Consider the following 15,348-nt stretch of genomic DNA (forward strand, 5'->3'; position numbering starts at 1 on the left):
AAATCAGACACTTAACCCTACCCTGCGGATTGGAGATAAGTTGTCAGGTGCCGTAGTACCCCTTAAAGGATGCACCTGTTTTGGCATTTATGGCTCATTTGTCTGTGGTAATATATTTGTAATGTTAAAGAAGCAATCTGGTTGCTATGGCCAACTAGTCAACTTCTCTTGAGTGGTACATTTAGCCAGATTCCTTCGGAAATCATTTGTGGAAACTCCTTTGTTTAGAAAAAAAAATTATTTGGTAAAAACATTATTTGGTAAATGTCTATTAACTTTTTAGGATGTTAGAGGGCTTAGGAATTCATAGTGACTTTGAGAGGTTTGTTTGCTGGAAACACCCATAAATATAAATCACTCCATTTTAAAAAGTGCGCACCCCAAAGAATTCAAAACACTATTGAGCACCCTTTAGGTGATTGACATGAAATATATAAAAAAAAAAAAAATTTAATTTAATTTTAATCCTTTTTTCTTTTCTTTCTGTAACACAGTAAAAGTCAACCCTAATGTGCCGATTCACATGCCTCAGAAATGAAGGAGCATCACACAGATTTTTGGGACACCTACAATATATCCACACACATACAAAAAAAATGCCATTTTAGAAACTACCCCTTAAGGAATTTATCTTTGGGATATATTAGAATTAGGATGTAAAAATTACTGCTACTTCATTAAAGGGGTTGTGCGCTGCCCTGCCTTTCGGAGCTTCGCACGCAGCGTCCGGAAGTTCATTACTCCGAAAGCTGTGTGCGGGCTTCCGTGTTGGCAGCCAGCTCCCGCCGCTGATCCTGTGGGCTCAGATTTCTGAAACGGCTCTGCCAAGGAGCGTTAAAGAGTAGCTCCCACCATCCTTTTTTTTTTTTTTTTTTTTTTTTTTTTTTTTCCTTTCTCTCTCTTGTCCTGCCTATTGCACATCTATCCCTAACAGCCTCCCTGCCTTTACATGTTTTACTATATTAAAAAATGCCTTTTTGTCTGCCTGGTAGTGTGCTCACTTACCAGGCAGACTTCCCCAGCAGGTGCGACGTCACTGATGTCTGCTGGGGGGGGGGGGGGGGGGGTATACAGGGTGTCTCCAGCTGTTTCACCACTACATCTATTGGCTGTCAGGCCATGCTGGGAGTTGTAGTGGGGAAACAACTGGAGGCACCCTGTGGTGAAAACAGTACGTGTGTACTGCGATGGTCGCAGCTGCCGCACATCCTGAACCCCGCCGCGCAACCCACTCTCCCCCCCCCCCCTTTGCCCGCCCAAATAAAGACTAAAGTGCAGGGTTAATTCTACCTCACACCGGGGGCCGGCGTGCGAGGCCAGGGAGCCTGCGTGCATCCTCATAGTTCAAAGTGCTCGCTCCCACCTGTCTGACTGGCAGGGAGCGAGCGCAGCCTGACTGAATTTGGATCAATGCCCAGCCGGGATCGGTCCGAATTCATCTGTGACGTCACAACAGGCTGCAGCCGGCCACTAGGAGGGAGACCCCTAGTGGTCAGATTTCAAAATTAGTGTTTTAATAAAAAATAAAAAAATTAAGTATATTAGAAATATGTTGTAGTACATCAGTACTACAACATATAAAAAAAAAAAAAAAAAAAAAGTTCATGACACTGCCAATTTAAAACTTACAGCTATTACTGAAATACACCATAGGGCTGGGAAGAGCTTAAATGGGCACTGTCAGGTACAAAAACTTTTGATATGTTGTAAAGCATGCAAAACCAATGTTTTTCAATTGCTTTCATTAGAAAATTTTCAGTATTTTATACTGAAAAAGCCAGTCAAACAACTGCCCCTCTGCCTGCTTGGACACATACTAGTCCTGCTTTGTCCATGCATAATCACCTACATCATGGACACACTTCCTTGATTGACAGCTGGGAGCGCAGAGCTCACAGCTGGAGGAAAGATCCTCCCACTGTCAGCTTGTGTCCCGCTACTTACTGTCAGTGAGGACAAGCTGGGAGTTGTAGTTTTGCTAATGCTAGGGGAGATGTGAGCAGACAGCATACTGAGGGAGGGGGCGGAGACCTGCACAGTGAGGCCACGCCCCCTCCCTTTAAGAGGAATTCAGACTAGTGAGCTAAATTATAAGTGTAAATAAAAAATAAAGGAGCTAGACACAAAAATTAAATATACATGGTCAGGATTAGGTATTGAGTGATATATTAAGAAAAGGTTTTTTTTTTGTTGGATCTGACGTGTACGCGTTATAGGGGATAAGTGACTGATCTTTCGGGGAAGGGGGATCCGAAGCTGAGAAACAGACAGACCCCCCCCAAATATCTCCAGAATGGGACCTGTCTCCATCACTTAACACTGGCCCCACTTTCCAAGACATACTAGTCTCAGTAGTGACAATCATGAGCCTGTGATTGGCTGAGGGGGCCATCACTGCCAACACAAGGTCTCAAAAGGTAGGGGCAGTCCACTTATTGGTAAGAGACTGGCCCTGTTCTGGTAATCAGAGGGTTCCAGCAGTCAAACCCCCCAATATCAGACATTTATCGTAAACATTTTCCGTGAATACATTTCTGTTGTTCTGTTCGAATTGGAATTCTCCTTAAAGACTGGGTTTACGTTGTGTTTAACATACATGGTGTTAAACTTTTGAAATAGAAATGTTAATCTGTCCGTGATAAAGGGTGTACAGGTACACCCTTGCGTCCTGGTACTTTAACCCCTTAAAGACCATGGATTTTTCAGTTTTTGAACTTTTGTTTTTTCTCCTCACCTTCTAAAAATATATAATAACTTTAAATTTTGCACCTACAGACTCATTTTGCGCCACCAATTGTACTTTGTAATGACAGCAGTCATAGAGGTGAGGGAAGTTACAGTAATTTGATTCTTCATGAACCTCGCAGCTCGGCGGTTGCTGACTTTAACCTGCATAAATTAGTTCAACTTTCAGGTGCTCTGGTGGGCTGGAGACTCTCCTAGGACTGTATCCACCTTTTCCAGCACACTCGAGCACCTGAAAGCTGAACTAATTTATGCAGGCTAAAGTCAGCAACCGCCGAGCCTCGAGGTTCGTGACGAATCGAATTGCTGTAACTTTGCTTATCTCTAATAAATCATTTCACCACAAAATTTACAACGAACCCAGAAAAATATATTTTTGTGATGCATTTTTGATCACTTCTAATTCTAAAAACTTTGATCAATTAAAAAAAGTGATTAAAAAGTCCCATAATAAAATGGTACCAATAAAAATGACAGATCATTGTGCAAATAAACACCTCACATAGCCCTGTATGCGGAAAAATAAAGTTATAGCGGTCAGAAGATGACAATTTTAAACATACAAATTGGTGCATGTAGGTGCACATATTTAAAGTGGTAAAATAAAATAAAACCTACATAAATTGGGTATCCTTGTGACCGTATGGATCTACAGAATAAAGAAAAGGTGTCATTTTTTCCGACAATTACCGTATATACTCGAGTATAAGCCGACCCGAGTATAAGCCGAGACCCCTAATTTCAACCCAAAATCCCAGGAAAAGTTATTGACTCGAGTATAAGCCTAGGGTGGGAAATACCTCATCCCCCCCTGTCATCATCCAGACCCGTCATTAACATCCTCATCATCCCCTTGTCATCATCCCACACATCCCCCCTTCATCATCCCCTTGTCATCATCCCACACATCCCCTTATCATCCCACACATCCCCCCTTCATCATCCCCTTGTCATCATCCCACACATCCCCCCTTCATCATCCCCTTGTCATCATCCCACACATCCCCTTATCATCCCACACATCCCCCCTTCATCATCCCCTTGTCATCATCCCACACATCCCCCCTTCATCATCCCCTTGTCATCATCCCACACATCCCCCCTTCATCATCCCCTTGTCATCATCCCACACATCCCCTTATCCCACACATCCCCCCTTCATCATCCCCTTGTCATCATCCCACACATCCCCTTATCCCACACATCCCCCCTTCATCATCCCCTTGTCATCATCCCACACATCCCCTTGTCATCATCCCACACATCCCCCCTTCATCATCCCCTTGTCATCATCCCACACATCCCCTTATCATCCCACACATCCCCCCTTCATCATCCCCTTGTAATCATCCCACACCCCCCCTTCATCATCCCCACCCCCCTTCATCATCCCCACACCCCCCCCCCCTTCATCATCCTCTTCTCATCATTCGCCCTCAGTGGTCTTCAACCTGCGGACCTCCAGAGGTTTCAAAACTACAACTCCCAGCAAGCCCGGGCAGCCATCGGCTGTCCGGGCTTGCTGGGAGTTGTAGTTTTGAAACCTCCGGAGGTCCGCAGGTTGAAGACCACTGCGGCCTTCAACATGCGGACCTCCAGAGGTTTCAAAACTACAACTCCCAGCAAGCCCGGGCAGCCATCGGCTGTCCGGGCTTGCTGGGAGTTGTAGTTTTGAAACCTCCGGAGGTCCGCAGGTTGAAGACCACTGCGGCCTTCAACATGCGGACCTCCAGAGGTTTCAAAACTACAACTCCCAGCAAGCCCGGGCAGCCATCGGCGGTCCGGGCTTGCTGGGAGTTGTAGTTTTGAAACCTCCGGAGGTCCGCAGGTTGAAGACCACTGCGGCCTTCAACATCATCCAGCCCCCTCTCACCCCCTTTAGTTCTGAGTACTCACCTCCGCTCGGCGCTGGTCCGGTCCTGCAGGGCTGTCCGGTAAGGAGGTGGTCCGGGCTGCTATCTTCACCGGGGGCGCCTCTTCTCCGCGCTTCCGGCCCGGAATAGAGCCGTTGCCTTGACAACGACGTATCTGCGTCGTTGTCAAGGCAACGTGACTATTCTGAGGCCGGGCCCGAAGCGCTTAGAAGAGGCCTCCCCGGTGAAGATAGCAGCCCGGACCACCTCCTCACCGGACCACCTCCTTACCGGACAGCCCTGCAGGACCGGACCAGCGCCGAGCGGAGGTGAGTACTCAGAACTAAAGGGGGTGAGAGGGGGCTGGATGATGTTGAAGGCCGCAGTGGTCTTCAACCTGCGGACCTCCGGAGGTTTCAAAACTACAACTCCCAGCAAGCCCGGACAGCCGATGGCTGCCCGGGCTTGCTGGGAGTTGTAGTTTTGAAACCTCTGGAGGTCCGCAGGTTGAAGACCACTGCGGGTGGGGGAGTTCACTCGAGTATAAGCCGAGGGGGGTGTTTTCAGCACGAAAAATCGTGCTGAAAAACTCTGCCTATACTCGAGTATATACGGTACACTGTGTAGAAACGGAAGCCCCCTATTTAAAAAAAAAAAAAAAAAATTTAATATATAGATTTTATTAAATGATTTTATTTTATTAAATTATTTGTCATTACAAAGAACAATTTGAGACTCATCAAATATGCCCTCATTTGGGTCTGTAGGTGCAAAATTGAAAGCTTTACGATTTTTAGAAGGGGAGGAGGAAAATTTGAAATTCGCCTGGTTCTCAATGTTAAAATGAGCTTCGTCCTTAAAGCGTACCAGTCAGATCCAGCAAAAAATTTTTTTTTTATATATCACTCAGTACCTAATCCTGACCATGTACAACACATTTTTATGTGTCTATCACCTTTATTTTTTATTACACTTAATTTAGCTCACTAGTCTGAATTCCTCTCAAAGGGAGGGGGCATGGCCTCACTGTGCAGGTCTCCGCCCCCTCCCTCAGTATGCTGTCTGCTCACATCTCTCCTAGCATTAGCAAAACTACAACTCCCAGCTTATACTCACTGACAGTAGCGGGACACAAGCTGACAGTGGGAGGATTTTTCCTCCATCTGTGAGCCCTGCGCTCACAGCTGTCAATCAAGGAAGTGTGTCCAGGACATGGTGATGATGCATGGACACAGCAGGACTAGTATGTGTCCAAGCGGGGGGTGGGGTGGTGCAGCAGTTGTTTGATTGGCTTTTTCAGTATGAAATACTGAAAATTTTCTAATGAAAACAATTGCAAAACCTATTGGTTTTGCATGCTTTACAACATATCAAAAGTTTTTGTATCTGACAGTGCCCATTTAAGGGGTTAATATTCATTTCTATGATGAAATATAGAAATTAAAATTGCATAATGTAGTAGTCTCTTCCTTTGCATTAAAATTTACTATGAACTCGAATAGGAAATGGATTTTTAAGCCATACAATGCGTGTATCTTAACCGTAAACAGTGTGAACCTAGTCTTGGGCTGCTTATGCAGTCAAATGGAGATGACCACTGTGCTTTCCAGTTGCAAGTACAGTAAACTTTACAGCTCAACTGCAGTGTGTACCCCAGGGCTGTGGAGTCGGTAGATAAATGTTCCGACTCAAACTCCGGAGTTTTTTGTACTTCCAACTCCGACTCCTCTGTATTAATATGCAAATGTATTTTATACATTCCTTGAAGGAAAGAAAGGCAACATATCATTACCACAGGACTACTGGCTGGGAAGCCAACAGTCTACTGTATTGAACAGTTTGTGTGCTGATCTGCTGCTGAAGATAGGGCAGTGGGAGGATCCAGGAAGAGGCATTTATTATAATACATGATTTCCCTAGTAGAATCCCATAGTCATGTTTAAAGGGGTACTCCGCTCCTAGACATCTTATCCCCTATCCAAAGAATAGGGGATAAGATGTCAGATCGTCGGGGTCCCGCTGCGGCACCACGCTTTCATTACTACACAGCGAGTTCGCTCTGTGCGGAATAACGGGCGATACAGGGGACGGAGCAGTGTGACGTCATGGCTCCGCCCTTCGTGACATCACTGCCCACCCACTTAATGAAAGTCTATGGCAGGGGGCGTGACGACTGACACGCCCCCTCCCATAGACTTCTATTGAGGGGACGTGCCGTGACATCACGAGGGGCGGAGCTGTGACTTAACGATGCTCCGGCCCCTGTATTGCCCGTTATTCCGCACAGAGCGAACTCGCTGTGTAGTAATGATAGTGCGGTGCCTCAGCGGTGATCCCAAGGGTCCCCAGCAGCGGGACCCCGGCGATCTGACATGTTATCCCCTATCCTTTTGGATAGGGGATTTGATGTCTAGGGGTGGAATACCCCTTTAAGCTAACAATCGAGTTTACAAGTTTTTATAGCCTTAGCTGAATGGCAGCGGTTTTTCCAATGGTTTACAGCTTCAGTTTTGAACTATTGACCCTCCATTCCCTTCACTTATACAAGCGTCTCTAGTCCAGCAAAAAACAAATTTACTAAATCCCTTATCAGTGAGAGGCTAGGTTACCCATGGGTTCCCTGTAACAGCAGAACACAACACTATGGAAAGTATAAGTATTGCCGCTCCTAATTGTGCGTTGTGTGCCTTATAGTGAACCACATGAAAAGCATGCTTCTTCAGTCACTTAACGTGTTCGTTTTGCGGTTACGTGAGGCACTGCATGCATTGGTCTTTATTCTTACAGTAGAGAAGTCATTAAAGGACAACTGCAGCGGAATTACTTATCCCCTATCCACAGGATAGGGGATAAGTGTCTGATCGTGGGGGGTCCGACCGCTTGGACCCCCCCTCGATCTCCCTAACGGGGCGCCGGCATTAGCGCCCATGGTGACGTAGCGTCGACCTAGAGGTCGACGGTGATGCCCCGTCTCCTCCCCGTCCCCATACAGTTTTATGGGGGATGCGGGGAGGCACGAATGCTGCCTCCCCCCCTCTCCCATAGAGATGTATGGAGTAGGCGTGCCGGCCGCAACATCATGCTGCGGCTGGCACGCCCCCTGCACGGCAGAGCCGCATCCCCGGACAGGAGATCGCCGGGGGCCCCAGTGTTCGGACCCCCCGCGATCAAACTCTTATCCCCTATCTTGAGTGAATTTCGACATTTAAACGTGCTTTTTTTTAAATTAATTATTATTATTATTATTATTATAATAATTCCAATCAAAATTTAGTGGGAGTCGGTGCATTGTTTGTCGACTCCGGGTACCCAAAATTTTGTCCTACTCCCCAACCCTGGTGTACCCCATGGGGGTATAACATTTGTCAATACTGATGACTGATGGTATTTTTCCATAGTACATCCATATTTAACATCATACCCATGTGCTTAAGGCTGAGGCTACATATGCACTTGTAGCTTGGTAGTTCATATCGGGAAATCTTGGTACAGCAGCTGTGCCTAAATGCACATTAAGTTTGTGACTTTGTGCTCTCCTGTGGACTGTAACTGGTACTTCATAGTTAAAGGGAAAAGTCTCACTACAAAGTCTGTATAGCCTCAGCCTTAACCTGGTTTGTGCAGCTAACACTGAACGAGGTCACCTGGACTTAAGGCAGATAATAATAAAAAAAAAAATCCTCTCTCAGCAACTAATAGGGTCATGGTAAGTAGTGCATTTATCCAGTTAAGGAGGGGAACAAAGGGATAGCTAGCTTAAAATAACTCCTGATATTATCTGCAGTTCCATATTAACCTTGCTCTTCATTAATCTGTACATTTTATCATAGGGAATGTGAAGCCTATCTGTTTGTAGCCATGATAGGTTAATCTGCACGTAAATTCTGCTCTTCTATGATGTTTGACACCCCTTGTATCAACACACCCTGTGAATAAAAGCTATGGGAGTACATGTTTGTTAGGTTTTTTCTCCAGAAAATTTCAAAGTCAAGCTACTTACCAGTGTTGACATCCCTCCCCTACCACGTTTCCATCTCTTCATGGTTAGTATGTAAACGGTTTGCCAGCTTTGATCAAAGTGCTTTCACATGCATGTTTCATAACTGCCTCGTCCATATATTCTACTGCAAAAACACCCTTTCAGGGTGGATACTTCTGGGCCACAGTTATGAGATATTAAGTTATTTTTTAGATCCCGGGGATGGTCCAAATATTAGCTCTGTCTAAATCTGTTTGAAATTATTTCAGGGCATACTCAAATATGCATACAGTGCTATAGCATGTGAATATAGTCACATGACCACATTAGCGTAATGGCTATATAGTTTACATATATTGGTGAGTTTCTTCTTTTAGAGACCAGGCCATGTGATCTTTCAAGGGGTAATCCTAACATTAAAGGTTATCCTCAATCCACAGGTTTGGGGAAAACTATCTGATTGGAGTTGGTCCATCCAATCCCAAGAAACTGGTCAGTTATCCTGAATGAATGAAGTGCATTCTTAGGCCAGCCTTCCATTGATTCTTTGTAGGGCATCCGAACACTGCTGCAATGTTCAGATACCCCATAGTGAATGAATCTAACACTACTGCAATTCTTTTGCATATTAATGTATATGTGTCAGTGTTACGCTGACTGACAGTTTATTGGACTCTACCCATCAGCACAGTGATTGTCTGATGGCTTTACAGATGAAACCTCTGCCCCTCTAATCTCCTGTATGTGCACATGGACAGAACTTGCTAAGCTATGGTTTGCACTCACAGTTCAAGCATGTATAAATAGCTTTATTAATTATAGACTATTAACAAAGTTAAAATAGAAATGTGTTCATGACCAAAAGAAATGTGTTAATAGCCCTATTTGTGGTTATGAGGATTTGAAGCTGCATATTTATGGGTTCTCACCCCACTTAAGACAAGTTGACCAAAAAATCATAACCATGCAATGTCTATGTACTCTCCTGTTATCACAGAGGTTAAGACCAAACACTTGTTGCTACTTCATCAGGGGTAATGTAATACTTTTTTCAACTTTACTTGTTTAAATACATATAAAGCACACAGTATCAGAGCATAAACTAACTTGGTATATTTGTATGGGCCAATGTGCAGAGAATGTCATGGACCTTGATGTTCGAAATTTAACCGGTACTCCGGAGCTAAACATTTTATCCCCTATCAAAAGGACAGGGAATAAGATGTTAGATTGTGGGGGTCCCGCTGCTGGGAGCCGTGACATTACCATACTCCGTCCCCTGAACCGCCCGTAGGTGCTGCAGGAGAGATCACTGGGGTCCAGCACAGCAGGATCCCCGTGATCTAACATCTTATCCCATATCCTTTTGATAGGGGATAAGATGTTTTGCGTCGGAGTACCCCTTTAAGCAATGCGCATGCACACAAGTAAAACTATGTGCAGGTGCAAAACATTAAAAATTAGACTTAAAGGGGTACTCCTCCTCCTAGACATTCAAAAGAATATGTAATAAGATGTCTCATCTCGGAGGGGGTGACGAAGGCTGGCTACTGGGACCCCTGCGATTTCTGGCCTGGCATCCCATAAATGTTCAGAACGCAGTCGGTGCTAGGCTTCGGGTGGCTGATGTCATCACGTCCCCTCCATTAATGTCTATGGCAGATATATGGAGGGGGTGTGACGACTGTGGTTGCTCTTAATCCGGTGCGGAGTGGATTTCGCTCCGTGCATGGATATTACTAGGGTGCCGGACTGGAGATCACAGGAGGTCCCAGTGGCCGGACGCCCTGGGATCAGACCATCTTATCAAACCTTTTGATAGGGGTAGGATGTCTAGGGGCGGAGTACCCCTTTAACACCACTAAAATGTGTAGTAAAAAAATTTATGTAAATTAACTCCTTCCTTAAATGGGCACTGTCATGAAAACAAAAAATTGATATGTTGTAGTACTTAAGTACTACAACATATCTCTAATATAGTTTAATTAAAAAAAGTGATTTTAAAACAGTTTAAAATCACTTTTAAATTCTGCCACTAGGGGTCGCCCTCCTAGTGGCCGAATGCATTCTGCAGTGACGTCACTACAGAATTTCGACTCCTTTCAGCCGGGCAAATGAGTCGAAATTCATTCACTGCGCGCTGGCTTCCTGTCTGTCAATCAAACAGGCAGGAAGCCAGCGCAGTTAAGTCCAGGAGCAGCCGCCCTGGCCGCAGCAGGCACACAGCCTGTACCTCAGCCCAGTTGGAGTCTGCACTCTCTCTGCAGACTCCGGTAACTGAATTGGATTCCCCGGCACGTCCTGCATCTGGATTCCCCGTTTCTCCGCAGCTCGCCGCGCAGCGCAGAGTTCGCGGTCCCGGCTTCTTCTATCCATCTGAGCGACCTTAGGGGAGGGGGGCGGGGGCGGGAGGTTTGTATGAATGGATGCCTCCAGTTGTTTCCCCACTAGAACTCCCAGCATGCCCTGTAAGCCAATAGATGTCAGGGCATGCTGGGAGTTGTAGTTGTGAAACAGCTGGAGGCACCCTGTTAGAACTAAGGGCGGAAGTCCCCACCCAGCAGGCATCAGTGACGTGGTGCCTGCTGGGGAAGTCTGCCTGGTAGTGAGCCTGTCTGCTTCAATGGGTGGAGGGATTGCTTGGTGGGAGAGACATCAATCTGCAAGTAATGCAACAGCTGTAGGCACCCTGATTGAAAACCACAGGTCTTTTGAATGGGTGCAGCTCATTTATGTTTCAATGGATGTGGTGGCTGATGTGTGGGAGGGAGAAAAATGGAATTATGGGATTTGTAGGCAAAAAAGGAACTCCAACAGGAAATACCAGTTCACAAAAAGCTATCCACAGTGTTATGGTAATCTCAAAACATAGCCATTTAGCCCCAAGACAAGCGCAGATCCTTCCTAAGCATGTCTATTACTGTCTGGCAGGTATGTACTAAAATCACCTTATGGTGGATAACCCCTTTAAACTGAAGTGGGCAGAAAGCCAGGAAGGGGGTAGCACACAGAGCTGCTGCTGAGCATCGAGCAGGAAGACTGTTTACTGGTTATTTGTGTAGAGGTGGTGTGGTATTCCAGGAGGGTAATAAGACACTGAATGGAGCAAGAAAGTTTAATAAAGTACAATACAAAATGTATTTAAATTGTTAGAATGAATGTTAAAAGGCGTTTCCAGGGAACTGAACTTAATCAGACACCCAAATCACCACCACCTGTCACCCAACTTGCAGTAAATCATATCTCCTAAATGGTGTTAAAGGGGTATTCTGGTGGAATTTTATATATATTTTTTTTAAATCAACTGGTGCCAGAAATGTATGCGGATTTGTAAATTACTTCTATTAAAAAAATCTTAATCCTTCCAGTACTTATCAGCTGCTGTATGCTCCAGAGGAAGTTCTTTTCTGTCTGACTACTTTTCTCCCTGCTGACACCAGACAGAGGTGTCTGCAAACAGCACTGTGGTCAGACAGAGAAGAAATTCAAAAAGAAAAGCACTTCCTCTTGAGCATACAGCAGCTTAATATTAAAAAATGTTATTAAAAGTTTCATACATGCAAATGAGGGTTTCAAAAAAGTACAGATCACAGCACAAAAAATGAGCCCTCATACCGCCGCTTATACGGAAAAATGCAAAAGTTGTAGGTCGTCAAAATAGAGATTTTAAACACACTAATTTGGTTAAAGGGTTTGATATTTTTTAAAGTGGTACAATAAAAGAAAAGTATGTAATCATGGGTATCTTTTTAATCGTATTGACCCACAGAATAAAGAAAACGTGTAATTTTTACCATAAATTGTACAGTGTGACAACGAAACCTTCCAAAATTAGCAAAATTGCGTTTTTTCAACTTCCCACAAATAGTATTTTTTTACATTTTTCCATACATTTTATGGTAAAATGAGTGATGTCATTACAAAGGACATCTGGTCACGCAAAAAACAAGCCCTCATACTAGTCTGGATGAAAATGAGTTATGATTTTTAGAAGGCAAGGAGGAAAAACGAGAATGCAAAAATAAAATTGGCTGTGCCCTTAAATGGGGCACTGTCAGATACAAAAGCTTTTTATGTTATAGGTTTTGCAATTGCTTTCATTAGAAAACTTTCAGTATTTCATACTGAAAATGCCAGTCAAACAACTGGCCACCCCACCTGCTTGGACACATACTAGTCCTGCTGTGTCCGTGCGTCGTCACCTATGTCATGGACACACTTCCTTGATTGACAGCTGTTAGTGCAGGGCTCATAGCTGGAGGAAAAATCCTCCCACTGTCAGCTTGTGTCCCGCTACTGTCAGTGAGGACAAGATGGGAGTTATATTTTGCTAATGCTAGGGGAGATGTGAGCAGACAGCATACTGAGGGAGGGGGGCGGAGACCTGCACAGTGAGGCCACGCCCCCTCCCTTTGAAAGGAATTCAGAATAGTGAGTTAAATTAAGAGTAATAAAAAAATAAAGGTGCTAGACACATAAATTAGATGTACATGGTCAGGATTAGGTACTAAATGATATATTTAAAAAAATGTTTTTTTTTTTTTTATCTGACGGGTACGCGTTAAGGTCAAAATGGGCTGTGTCCTTAAGGGGTTAAAGAAGAAGTCCCACTTAGGAAAACTTATCCAACTGCTAGGATGCCCCGCAAACTCCTGTACGGCACTCCAGCTGTCCTCTCACACGGAGCGGGGGTCAACGCATGCCCTCCATTCATCTCTATAGGTGAGCCAGACATACACAAGCGCTGTACTTGTGTATCTCTTGTTTTCCTATAGAGCTGACTAGAGGGTGCGTGCTGACCCCTGGCAAAGTGCAGTTCAGTGTGTCATTTTTGTTGTTTTCTATGGTTAGTGATATTGTTTAAAATTCATTTTCCTACTTCTACAGGTTGGACTCTCCAGTTAAAAGATGAATGATTATTCAGAGCTCGTTGACCTATAAAGAGCTTGAAGTCCTGCACCAAGTTGTTGTGCTGAATGAGTTAAATGGAAACTTTATCAGTTTCACCCACACTAACCTGTTGGTACAGGTGTGTAGTGTGGGTGACATCGATAACAATTACTTACCTACCCCCTGATCCTTAGTCCTGTTCACCCATTATCCTCCTCGTTTAGGCAGCACGCTTGATGTGCAGACAGAACACTGCTGCTGCGGTGATGTCAACATGCTCCTAAAGCTCTGCATGCGCACAAAGCCTGCTGCCCAAATTAAAAGAACAGGACCACGGATCAGGTTGGTAAGTATTGTTATAATCAGTGTCTTCCACATTACCCGTCTGTACCAACAGGTTAGTGTGAGTGTGCTTTTATCCATTCAAAGGGCCGGTGTAAAGTAAGGAATCTTCTTAAATTTTGTAGAAACTATATGGCAATAGAAGATCCATCAACATATTTGCCTATTTATTTAAATATGTGGATGAACACCAGCCTAACATGTAACTACATATTCCCTCCTTTTTGTTTCAATCACAGGTTATTACCACACCACAAAGACAGTCCGCACCAAATACTATTTTATTAGGAAGTCCACATACTCCCAACACGCACTTTGTTTCACAAAGCCAAGTTACAGACTCCTCTCCATGGTCTGCTGGGTAAGCCAAACATCACATAGGAAATTCATTTAAAAAATTAAAAAATTTCTGTTAAAGGTATAGCTGCATTTTATGTACAGCTTAAAAGTGACCTAGCTATTTTTTTTTTGGGTGGTTGACTGTGTCGTTGCATCTAACACTAGAAGTATTAATAATGTTGACTGGTAGGTTATTCACAAAGCTTTCAGACCCTTTTTATCTTTTTTTCACATTGCATTTACGATTGGACATGAATTGGAAAGACACAGTCCTGTCTGTATACTATAGCTGATAATGCATATTAGAGCAAAATCCAAGCCACGAGGGGTAAAGAAATGCCTGTAGAGCACAGGGACAGGATTGTGTGGACACACAGATCTGGAGAAGGATACAAAAAACTTCTACTTCACTAAAAGTTCTTGAGCACAGCGGCCTCTATATAATTCTTAACTAGAAGAAGTTTGAAACAACCAGAACTTTTCCTATAGCTGGCCGACCCACCAAACTAAGTTATCAGCGGGAGAAGGGTCTTAATAAGCGAGGTGACCAAGAAACCAATGCTCATCCTAACTGATATCCAGAGATCATGTGTGCAGTAGGGAGAAACTGCAGCACTCCACCAATCTGGACTTTATGGCAGATCAGAAGTCTCTCCTCAGTAAGGGATACATGAAAACAAAACTTTAAACTTTTTTTTGCCTCAGTTCTAAGTGTCATGTCTGGAGGAAACCAGGCACTCCTCATCATCTGCCCAATAACCTCCCTAAAGTTGGGCATGGTGGTGGCAGCATCATGTTGTGGAGGTATCTTTTAGCAACTGGAACAGGGAGACTGGTCAGGGTTGAGAAAAAGCTGTAATGGAGCAAAGTACAGAGATATTCTTAATGGGGTAATCCGGTGGATATTATTTTTTTTTAAATCAACTGGTGCCAAAAAGTTGCAGATTTATAAATTACTTCTATATAAAAATCTTAAAGGGGTATTCCAGGAAAAAACTTTTTTATATATATCAACTGGCTCCAGAATGTTAAACAGATTTGTAAATTGCTTCTATTAAAAAATCTTAATCCTTTCAGTACTTATGAGCTTCTGAAGTTAAGGTTGTTCTTTTCTGTCTAAATCCTCTCTGACACCTGTCTCGGGAAACGCCCAGTTTAGAAGAGGTTTGCTATGGGGATTTGCTTCTAAACTGGGCGTTA

The 15,348-nt window shown here is 44.1% G+C and overlaps 1 protein-coding gene across 5 annotated transcripts in view; it reads left to right on the top strand.

Annotated features, from left to right (window-relative positions):
- Positions 1-15,348, top strand: part of TFDP1 (transcription factor Dp-1) — a 99,668-nt gene that overhangs the window by 40,268 nt on the left and 44,052 nt on the right. For all 5 annotated transcript variants that reach the window (XR_008888577.1, XM_056555829.1, XM_056555828.1 and 2 more), the window contains one exon: positions 14,049-14,170. Coding sequence is in view for 4 of the 5 variants with exons in the window: in XM_056555829.1 (XP_056411804.1) it covers positions 14,049-14,170 (122 nt within the window). In the remaining variant the exon portion in view is untranslated. The remainder of the gene's footprint in view (positions 1-14,048; positions 14,171-15,348) is intronic.

Source organism: Hyla sarda, chromosome 2 (genome assembly GCF_029499605.1).
Source record: "Hyla sarda isolate aHylSar1 chromosome 2, aHylSar1.hap1, whole genome shotgun sequence".
NCBI lineage: Eukaryota > Metazoa > Chordata > Amphibia > Anura > Hylidae > Hyla > Hyla sarda.